The sequence below is a fragment of the Toxorhynchites rutilus genome, chromosome 3, assembly GCF_029784135.1.
Source record: "Toxorhynchites rutilus septentrionalis strain SRP chromosome 3, ASM2978413v1, whole genome shotgun sequence".
In the NCBI taxonomy this organism is placed as follows: domain Eukaryota; kingdom Metazoa; phylum Arthropoda; class Insecta; order Diptera; family Culicidae; genus Toxorhynchites; species Toxorhynchites rutilus.
Genome location: NC_073746.1, coordinates 43,341,827 through 43,353,893, shown reverse-complemented (window position 1 = coordinate 43,353,893; position 12,067 = coordinate 43,341,827). Strand labels below are relative to the sequence as shown.

The 12,067-nt window shown below is 36.5% G+C and overlaps 1 protein-coding gene across 2 annotated transcripts in view; it reads left to right on the top strand.

Moving 5' to 3' along the window:
- The first annotated feature begins 2,637 nt into the window (after positions 1-2,637).
- Positions 2,638-12,067, top strand: part of LOC129775609 (ETV5-related protein Ets96B-like) — a 47,029-nt gene continuing 37,599 nt past the window's right edge. Inside the window, exons 1-2 of one of the 2 annotated variants that reach the window (XM_055780564.1) lie at positions 2,638-2,655; positions 2,724-2,878. In XM_055780564.1, coding sequence (XP_055636539.1) covers positions 2,825-2,878 — 54 coding nt within the window. In that variant the 5' untranslated portion in view covers positions 2,638-2,655; positions 2,724-2,824. Of the gene's footprint in view, positions 2,879-12,067 lie in introns of both variants that reach the window. The other variant, XM_055780563.1, reaches the window with a different exon arrangement.

Here is a 12,067-nt window from a genome sequence, read left to right as displayed (position 1 = left end):
GAGAGAAGCAGAGGAAGACATCCCTGGACCCTGAGTCACGCTACAGCATCCTCGGGTGCCCGACATAGAGACTCCGACCACGTTCCAAGGCGACGCTATTGTGTATAATCGAGGTTCCAGAGTATCACTAATCAGGACAGTTCCCCTCCCACCTCCCGACATCATCAGTACATCGCAGCGCGACGGCGACGCAGACGACGACCTCGGAGAGCAGCGAAGGGCCCCAACGTTACAATACCAAACTAACCTTATAAAACGAAAAAAATATTTTTTTTAAGAAAAATCTAACGCTTCTTCCAATCCTATCAACAAAGCCAGTCCATTTTCACAGACAGCTTCTCGTGCCCGCTTTCCGTAGTCCGTTTATCGGTAAAAAAAACCAGGTCGAAACGTTCTTCCCGAGGTCCAAAGCCGACCCTGAGCGAATAACCACGAGGTGAGCTAAACCTACTGCGGCACAACTAAAGCCGTAGTTAACAAAGTTATCACACCCGTTCCTTCATTAATCTAGGGCATTGATGAGACTAAAATAAAATCTCATTCATTTTTTTTATTTAACACTAAACCTAACGATTATAACGAATTATATGCAGATCACATGCGGCATGAAAATGTTGAAAAGGATTAAGATCGTCAGGGAACTTCGTTTCGGAAGCTTCAAAGAAGAAACAGTTCGAGAAATATTCCAGATAGTAACAGAAAAATTCCACGGTTCCAAACGGTTCCACAGATGCGGCCGTGTAGGTTTGGAGGGGGGGGGGTATTTGAAACGCGGCAAACTACCATTTGTTTTTATTGAAAAAGGCGATAAGACTAATGTTTTATATTATAAAACGAATGTTTTTGTGAATGTAGCAATATATTACAGCAATTACAGCAATCCGTAATTTGCGATGAACATAAAATCGAATCTTTTTATTTAATAATTTTTCGTTGATGAATTTTGAAACATGGATAATCATGAATCCTCAATAACTTGGCTTTCTCCGCTCCATATACAGGTCGGACTCGATTATATACAGACTCGATTATATGTGATTCGATTATATACAATTTTGAACTCGATTATATATAGTTTGGAAAAAAATATTTTTTCTTCATTTTTCAAATATAAATTATTTCAAGAAGAAATGTAAAAGTCGCATAAAAAAATTGTGCAAAACTTCACCAGCAGCTTTAAAAAAATTGTGTTTGGTACACATTTTGAAAAAAACTTTTTTTGTGCGGTAGATAGTGACCGCATAAAAAAAGTTTCTCCCAAGAAAATAACTCAAATCCACGCCATTCACCGTTCAATTTCCTTTTGTTTCCCTGCTTTGCGATGGGACACTTTGCCTTTTCGGTTGCGCGTGGCTGTTTTGAACTTTTAGTTGCATGTCGAAACGTGTTGCTGTTAGAAATGATGTCATGAAAAAACTTCGAAAAACTTAGAGCATTTGATGAGAGGAGGGGAACGATTTCAGATGTGGATAATTGAGACGCAAATATGCTTTTTCGCAATGAAATGCATATAAACCATCGAAAAAAGCTAAATGAACGATAACTTCGTCAAATGTGCTTTTTTTCATACACCGCTCAAAAAAATCGCACAAAAACAGGTTTTACCGTATTTAATCGAGTCCGCGCTGTATTGGGGTTCAGTGCTTGGTTTCGAGTGATATTCATCTTTTTTCTTATATTCATTATAATTTATGTGTTTTGTTCAATTGTTACAAATTATCCTATGTGCATCATTTCAATCGAACTCTTGTATATCTCTGGAAGTTCTAGAAAATAGAGTGTCTCTATAGCTATGAAACATAGTGTATATGTACACAGTGGTAATAGCGAGAAAATGAAGATAAAGAATTGCTTTTTTTCCCTCATTATTGCAATTGCATTATTGCATTATTGCAATTTTGTTACATGTAATAACAATACCTGTCTCGTATTATTCTACAAAGGAAGTTTCATTTTTAATTAGCGGAGCAGTATTCGATTATTTGGATGAACCAATATTGGCACAAATTGTTTCAGATTAAATTACAAACTAAATTACATAAGAAATCATCAATCATTTAAATTTATTTGTGAGCCACTTAGACGCTAACAAAATCACTAGATGGATTGATCATCCACTGTACACAAAACGATGGTTTGGCTCATCAATTATGATCTCTGGCTGCTAAAGTAACACATACATGTTCTATTCCGCGTTCTGGAAAAGCCAATCCCCACAGCACTTGCCGAAAACTGGAACATTTCCTCACTCCTTGCTCTCGTCAGAAAAATCACTCCCCGACAGTAAACTTTCAGTTTTCGGAAACAACAAACATAAAAGCTCACAGCATCACTCATCACCGCACAGTGGGTGGTAACCAGCGAACAAAAGCAAACTCTCAGGCTGGCAGTCGTCTGTGATTTGCACAGTTGCGCAAAATGACAACGCGCTGGCTCCGCCTACTGCGTTCCACGCTCGTTTTATGTTGCACACATTTCAGTGTAGCAAGCAGAATGCCCTGCTTCGAATGGAAAACGTTTTCTCGCTTTCGTTGTCGGGCATCGGCGTGGTCGGGAAAATTTGCATGCTTTTACATTGGCTTCCCTAGAAATGGACGGACAATCTCAGTTGATTGCGGGAATTTGAACGATCCGGACGGAACGGGCGAACAACCGGTGAACTAGAAGATTAATTGGAATAATTGGCTGCTATTATATGTGTGTTATTTGTATACTGAAAGCAGTTTGGCTGAATGTGTGAAACAAAAACAGGACTCTTTTCGAACCGGAACTACCGAAATCGGTATAATTTTGGATTAAGCGGATTGCAGTAAAACAGGAAAGGATGAACACCTTGGCGCAGAACATAAGTCCAATCCAGTCCAATTTATCACGGCTAGTAAGTGTCTGGAATCGGTCACTGAAATCGATCAATTTCAATTTTGAAATATTCATCGAACAGCGGTTCTTATTATTGGTATCACTCGAGTCGACCTCGAATTGGTTCATTTGAAATGGCTGATATTCGGCAATCGATGGAAAATGTGGGTAACGAAACGAGGCGAACAATATTTTACAAACGGGATGGCCGGAAAATAAGTGAAGTGGTGTGCATTTCTACGGATGTGACCCTTTTTTTCATATGCATGTGTATGCGGACTCCGCAGCAGATTGGCCATTGACTGCACCGGACCCGAGACCGTACGTCGAATGGCGGAAATGGGCAAATTGTTGCAGGCGTATCGATTTTCAATTTTGCCACGGTTGAATACCTTGATGAATTGGAATTGTGGCTTGCTTCAGAAGGCGTGATAGTTAAGTGTGATGATTTAATTTTAAGGATTCAGATCACAGGAAGTTGTGCTTTTGAGTGGAACTGGGACAAAAAGGATGTGCGTGTACTTGAAAAACAAGTGATAATTACGTAATTCTGTTATACAAACCAACTTAAGCAACTTCGTATTTAAGGCCTCCAAGATCGTGTAAAGTACTAGAGAAGTGTTCTGATTTGAATTAAACTTCATTTAGATATACTCCAACAGTATAAACAGGTTGAAAAAATCCTTAATCTTAATTAGCTATTTATATGATGAAATGTTCAAGAAACTGAACTACTTTTCTTGAATAATACATGAATAAAACATGAACCATGAATAACATTCTTTTCTTCCTTTCATTTCATTCGTTCCCTTATTTTTTCAGCTTTCCGTTATGAGTTATTATGGTAGTGAGTGATTATAAGTTATGGTATTATGAGTATGTTCATCGCGAATCATGTTTTTTATTCAATTGTTAAAAAATTATCATAATATTATTTTTTTCAAATAACCGAACTGCCAATTCCCAATTTCGTGGTTGCATTTTTGTTTCCTTCCTTTAATTTAATATGAGAAAATGTAAAAGAGAAAACAAAAACGCATTCATAAAATTGATAATTCATGGATAATAGATAGTAGATACCCATTGTTGTGTTGATATTGGCATGTTCTTTCATTTCCAAAAATATGTTTTTATCATTTCTCTGCTTTATGAACAACATACCTCTAATGTGCTTAAACCATGTTAACCCTCTGTGACCATTGATGAAGATCACGAATGGATGTTAGTAAAGTTTGAGGATACTGAGTTATTGGATCATGCCAAACGCAAGAGTAGCTCACAGAATCCTTTTGGGTGACTCAAACGACGAATCGTTTCAAGAGCATTAGTATGTTTGAACATCACGTCAGCTGGATTCCGCATAAACGCAAGCCAAGAGACGTCGGATATCGTTTTCAACGTTCGTTTTTGGGTTTTTGCATTGAATTGTGACGTAGGCCCAGGTTAATGCAATCGAGTATCCATTGTAATATGCAAATTCTGCGCATCTGGTGATCGGTATGATCTATTATAAGCCACTCTAGCCTAATGGAAACATCATCGCGAAAGGTTACTAACTACAAGCAATGCATTTGAACTGTGCAGTGAAGCCAGGACAATGTGATCTTTGTGAACGCGTGGCCACATCTGGCACATATCGCCCAGGAAACTTTGGATGCACCTCATTTGGATAACCTACCTCAGCAACAGTTGTCATCAAACATTACCTCTCCCAACTGCAGTTTGTTACGGTTCATAACCAATAATCAAGCCGAGCAGCACTTCACTTTTTTCGAAGAATCCCACATAGTTTATTGCTTCAAAAATTTGCAGCTAACGTTGGACAATACATTGAATAAAATAATGTTAAGAATGTTATGTGAACTGGTTTTCAGCTATTTAAAAATGCTGTTACTCATTTGTTGGTATGTGGTAATACCCTACATAAACGAGCTAATATGTGGAGTATTAAGCGTTTCAAAGCGAACAAACATATTTTGGAAAAGACATATGTGGGTCCTTTGGAGAAGTGTTAAGCAACATTAGTTCTAATTGACGTTTTTTTAAAGAAGATTGAAGTGGGAGATGATTCGGTTGCAATTTCCCTTTTTTGGTCATTTCGACTATGTACACTGAAATTAAAACAAGCTGAAATTGCTGAAATTAAAACAAGCCGAAAATTACAACATTTTTAGCGGTGCGGGTATAATGGACATGTAGTGGGGGGATATGGACAGGTTCATAATATACTAAGCGTAGAAGTTTATCGCTCGCGAGAGGAATAATTTCACTCTCTCTCAGTGTTTGTGCGTCCAGTAACTGAAATAGAACAAAAAGAGAAAGCAATATAAAAAAAGTTCAATATTCTTCCCTCCACTTTCCATCATGCATTGGATGTGATTATGGATACGACTGTCCATTTCAACCCCACTAGTGCAATTATTTCAAAAATTGAAATTTATCACTTGCGAATGAATTTACTTTTCCGTACATACCTAATATCGCTTCTCTGTTAACTCACAAACCGAAATATAACCATCAGCGAATTCAATTTTGAAATTAAACCACTCAAAATGCTTAATATCGAAGCCGCAAAAATTACATCCACACACAGAATCATGTTTGATTTTCGATTTTTGTTTCCCTATTTCACTTCTGATCAGTATTCATTGTCATAAGACGGCTTAAATATTCTAGGATAGCATGTGAAAGAGGTTCCCATCAACAGAAATTTGAAATTCATAATGCCACTATGCAAATCAACCACCTGTCCATCATACTTACTTACTGTCTTACTCGCGGTTCCCTTAAATTTTAGCCAAATAGATGGCAAAGTTTTGCTTTTTGTGTTTCATTCGAAGAAAGCCGCACCGTAGCACCAGAAGTGGTGATTTGAGTATGGCAGATAAGAAGCATACCTAAGAGGTGACAACATTTGACGGTTCAGAATTGGAGACGATCCTTCATGAGGACTCAGGTCAAAAGCAACAGAATCAATAAGCAAAATTAGACAAGCATTTCATATCGTTTACAAGCATTTTTGGAATGATCCAAAAGCAAAGGAGCAGGGATCCATACGAATTGAAGCCGAGAAACGTCGAACGACGTTTGTTTGCAGGCGAATATAACTAGCCCAATATTAAAAATGAAAAAGGTTTTTGCAATGGTCGGTTAGTGTACCCAAATCGAAAAAAACTCTGGATTACCGCGATTATCAACCAATATGGAAAACTGCCCATCCGTTATTCGAAAATCTTGCTATGTATTCAGCATATATTGAGGCATTCCACCAATCAACACGAATTTTCGAAGATTTTTCAAATTTGAAATATTTGATTTAGCTGAAACTTCGGCAACTTGTTCGGCACTAGGTACGATGCCATTTTATGGTGCCTTAGGCAAAATTATAGATTTTAGTTTTGTGTGTTCTGAAAAAATACATCCTGAAAAAAAATTTTTTTTACCGAAAAGAAGAAAATAAAGTTTTTAAACGGAATATCTCAAAAACTACTTTTTTTAAATCAATTTTTTTACACATTAAGGCCCATAACTGTTTTTTCATTTGATCCGGGGCAAATAAAAAATGAATTTTTATATGGCATTTTGAAATTTGCACATTTTTTACAAAAAATTCTAACTTAAAAACTATAACAACATTCTCGTCAAAGGATAAAATGTAGGAATTGCTCAAATTTATTATAAAAACCCCCATTTTTTTTAATTACGCAGATTTTTTTTATTTCAATTATTTTTTCTCAAAAAACCTATTTTTTCTAAAAAAAATATATGAATACAGGTCGGACTCGATTATCCGGAAACTCGATTATCCGGGATTCGATTATCCGGAGTATTTTATTTTCGATTTTCGGAAATTCTGAATAATTTGCATAATAATTCTATATTGAATAGCTAATATGGGTATCAAAAGAAAAGGCTTGTTTAGCAGAATGCAGTTATTTATGAAAAATGCAAATCCAAGATGGCGGCCACTACAAAATGGCGGATTACATATTTTCTCAGAACCCCATCAATATGGGTATCATACGAAAGGGCTTAACTAGTAGAACAAAGTTATTTATGAAAAATACCCAAAAATGTATCAAAAGAAAGTTCTCGACAAGTAGAACATAGCAGATAATGAAAAATCCAATTTCAAGATGGCCGCAGTCCCCAAACAACTTATTACTTTTTGAATGGTTTTATTCAGTTTGACCTGTTTCTATGTATGTTTGAAAAAAAAAATTGACCCCGTTCCTGTTGAATGATTGATCTGATATTTGGAACATACATTTAATTCTACTGTCATTATAAAACTGCGTATTCCATGATCTTGAAAAATTCAATTTGGCCGCCGCAAAAAAAATGGCTGAATGGCTTGATTTGGAGAATACACTACACTATGAACAACATAAATTCGAAAAGGTCGCCGCCACAAAATGGTCGACTATGTATTTTTTACAATCCCCTCAATATTTGTATCAAATGAAATGATTTGACTAATAGAATACAGTACAGGTCGGACTCGATTATATACAGACTCGCTTATATACAATTTTGGACTCTATTATATTCAGTTTGGAATAAAATATTTCTTTTATATTTCAAATATGGCTTATTTCATAAAGAAATGTTACCTTTCACCGTTAAGGTGAAGTTTAAGTGGCTATTACATGTACAGTGGGGTGAAAATCGTAATTTTTGAAGTTTTTGCTTGAATTTTCACCAGGTTTATATCGATATTGCAGCCAAATAAGAAAGATAGAAGTCATGCGTCAAAGAACAAATTGTGGATCGGTTAAAGAACTTCATTTTAATTGATAGAAACAATCTAGTTCAATATAAATTTTAAGGATAAAATTAATAATAACACATTAAAAATGATTAACTTTTAAGTGTTTCACTTCCAAAATGTTATTAAAATTCATTAATTTAGTTGTTTTTTTGAATTGTTGTTTTGTTGAATAAAAGAGACTTGAAACTTCTTCGGTTCATTCGTCTCTAGCCTTCAAAAAGGCCCTTAGAAAACTCTACTCTTTCCTCATATTACTCCTCCAATCCCATTGCCTTGAGGAAACCATTCGATCCCTCGCCGTCCAGCTCGCCCAGCAACGGTGTTGTCCAGTCGGTGTCCTCACGGAGAATGAAGTTTGCCTCAGCAAGATCCACTGTTTATATTCTAGGCAAATATTCCCTTTCGTTCTTCTTCTTTTCCTTTGTTCACACAGACCTTACATCTTACGATTTCCCCTTCGTTGCTCGTTATTGACAGCTCTGTCCGGGAAAGCTCACAAATGGACAGAACAAATATATGAGGAAATTAGAATGCTTCCAATTTTCATCAATTTAAACCATATTGTAGTGTAATGTAATGTATAGCAATCTTAGGGAATTTCCGATTCGTTTGGTATGTAAATCGCCAGAATCCGTTCATGGCAAAAATAGTTATTAACGTTAAATTTATTTCATAAAAACGTGACCTGTTTTCTGATTTGGCACCCTTAATGGAAGACGTAGTTCTACGTCGAAATGTTTGCAGAATATGCTTGTTGTAAATTGTAAAGACTATTGCTATAATTTTTTTGAGAATTAAGAAAAAAAAACATATGAATTTCAATATTTAAAACATTTGTTTTTTTTCTGTTGAATTAAAAAAATTGCATTTTTTTAATGAAAATTCCTAAATTTCATCTTTTGACATTTCACGTTTTAATAAAAAAAACAAATACCATAGAATGGCCTAGTACCTAGTGCCGAACAAATTGGCAAAGTTTCAGCTTAACACTTTGATCGCCCCGTCACCCAGATCTGGGTGACGGGTGTGTTTTCTGGGAGGCCCCGTCACCCATATGTGGGTGACACTTTTCTAGCTCAATTTGAAAAGGGTTTTTGCACGGAATTCGATAGAATAGGCACTTAAATGTAAATATGTATAATAATCAAAAAATCAAAAACATAAAAGTATAGTTTTTTTACTATAGTTTTAAACGGTTTATTTAGTATTACCTACTGTAAATATGTTTGTATATTTATCTGCAGGGTTGTCCCACATCAATAGAAATTTAACCTCCTTCCTGTTGACCGATTGATCTGAAATTTGAAGCACGGCTTTATCTCTGCTGTCGTTATAAAACTGCGTATTCTATGATCTTGAAAATCCAAAATGGCGGCCGCTACAAAATGGCGGACTACATATTTGTCAAAACCCCATCAATATGGGTAACTAATGAAAGGGCTTGACTAGTAGAACACAGTCATTTAAGAAAAATGTAAATCCAAAATGACCGCCATCACAAAATCGGACATTTTTTCTCAATTCATCAATATGGGTATCAAACGAAATGGCTTGACTAGTAGAACATATTTATTTGTGAAAAATCTCATTTTAAATGTACTGTTGAAAAATCCATATCTTTATGTCGTCTATAGTAAGTTCTTCTACCATATCGTGCAGGTCTTCACTTCCGTATAGTTCCTCAATATCCTTATCGGAACTCGATGAGATAATACTCAAAACTTTTCTTCTAGCGCTTCCCACTATTCCGTCATCACTATTTCCGTCGCTTTAAGATTTGCTATTGCGTCGTCCGGTGAACATTTTGAGGATGAAAAAAAACACGTGCGTCTAAGAAAAAAAGTTTTTGAAGTAAACAGGGGCCTATCCGAGTTGCGCAATTATTATTCTCGTTCTCAGAGAAAAAAACTTGCGGCTTGCTTCCTCTTGTAGCTTTTTATCTACCAAGCGCAAAGAACAATTGAAACGAATCACGTGAAAAATCGGAGTTGCCAAATGTGATATAGTTTATGACGATTATTTTCCCACAAATGTGATATATGTTCTCAGCATGATATATTCACAAAATTTAGAAATTAGAATTTAGATTTTAGAAAAATTCCATATTCTCCAATAAAATTGTAGTTATTCATCGTCATCGAATATAAAAGGTATGTCACATCAAATTGCATCACGGAAAAAACGCTGTAGAAATTTAATTTTTAGGAATTATATCTTCTGCTTTAGCTTATAATCAGATAAGAGTGTATAGATCACGTTGGCCATGCTTCACTGTCAATTTTTCGTAAATTTGGAAAAATGTCGTCGAACGAAAAAGAGCGTCGTGAATTAATCCTGCGCACTCATTTCGAGAATCCGGAGTTGTCACATCGGGACATCGGTAAGATGCTGGGAATCGTCCAATCCACGGTCAGCAGAGTACTAAAACGATACTTCGAGAACCTAACCATCGACCGGAAGGTGAAAAACGGCAAAAATGGATGCTCCGTCAGTGAAAAAGATCACAAGCGCGTAGTTAAGCAGTTTAGACGTGATCCGAGAAGTTCGGTCCGGGATGTCGCCAATAAGCTGAATTTGTCAAGTTCATTCGTCCAGCGGACCAAGCAGCGGGAGGGCCTGCTTACATACAAGGTTCAGAAGGCTCCTAACCGCGACGAAAGGCAAAACATGGTGGGGAAGACGCGAGCCCGGAAGCTGTACACCGAAATGCTGACGAAGCCGCATTGCCTGGTAATGGACGACGAAACCTACGTCAAAGCGGACTTTCGTCAGCTGCCGGGCCTGTTGTTCTTCTCCGCAGAGGACAAATTCAGCGTTCCGGAGGAGATTCGCAAGCAGAAACTATCTAAGTTTGCCAAAAAGTACATGGTGTGGCAAGCGATCTGCTCTTGCGGAAAGTTGTTTAATAGTTTTTATTTCACTGTCTAAAATTTTCAAAAGGATCGGTCTACTGGGCGAATTTCTACAGCGTCTTTTCCGTGATGCAATTTGATGTGACACACCCTTTTAGTATATAGAGCAAGTACGTTCGGTTGATTTTCATTTTTTATTATCATTGGCAACACTGTATTATTGACAGAAAACTTATTTTTATAAGTTTACTAATCCGCAGTCAGTTGATTTCATTTGGATTCAACAGAAAAGTAGTCCTGAATCGAACCCGAATTCATTATTATAGTTGCCCGCTTATTTCTCTAGCGCACCGACAGTTTAATTTGGGCCCCGCAAGAAACTAGGCCGCTCTGGGCGACGAAAGTGTTAACCAAAAATATGAATTTCGGTTTCGTGCTGATTGGCGGAACGCCTCTACCATAAAATGCTAAAACCATGTCACAGGAACTCACCACCGAACGTATTTGAGTCCAGCGCTGAAATTAATGTGATGGCAATATGAGTAAATATATGAGATTCTGTGATTTTGCTATACGACAACGTTCGATCATATGTTGCTCAAATCTTTAAAACATTTACCTGGAAATACTTCAATTCGACGTTCTTCTCCACACGCCACGACTTGCTCACGATTACTCCCATAGAAAATACCTAAATTTTATTCACTCATTTCTGGGTATTTTGTGCCATTTTTAGGTATATTTTGAAACGCGTTTAATCTTTGAACATCATCTGGTCGGTGTTAAGTCAGAGAAGACCAAGTAGCAAAATTTAAAAAAAATAGTTATTGATTGCATTAGGTTGAGCATTCGTAAGCGTACCACATTCAACAGATTTGGGAAATTACACTTAGCAGGATAACGTACCGGAATATTTTTGAATGCTCAACGGAAACCCCTTATATGTAGCACCAAACTTCATGTTTTTTTTCGAAATAATAAAAATGTCACATGGTCCGGTCTGACTTAACACCGATCATCTGTCAATTGATATGAACAATATAGAGGTGCAATATACGCAATATCGTTAAAATGTACGCAAAAGAGAATGTCTAGTTTACTTCTCGCAGCAAAATCTCCATAGCAAATTACGACTTTGGAAACACCATCTGGCTACCATTTACCGAGTAAAACATTTTTTTTCTTGTTGAATCACTGAATCCACGGAAGCCAGGTAGTGGATGGCCAAGGTCCGCACACACAGCAAAAGCGGTGTAATCGGTCAAGAAGAAAATGAAGCGAAAAGTTTTAATATCAATCCGAGAGCTGGCCAAAGAAGCGAATATTTCGAAATCCTTCATGCGTACAATAGCCAATGATGATGAGGATTATTTTTGAACCTTGAGGAAGGATTTTCGTATTTTTGTTTTGGGCGTTTCCCAAAAAATTAGATACATGAAATTGTAACTTTCTATATATTAACTATTTTCTACTTGTTTATTATTATTTAAAGAACTCAAAAATAAATAAACGAAGAAAAAAACTAATCTGTTACAATCTGGTAAAGAGAGGGAGTCCAAAAACAATGGCTTAAACATGTTTTTAG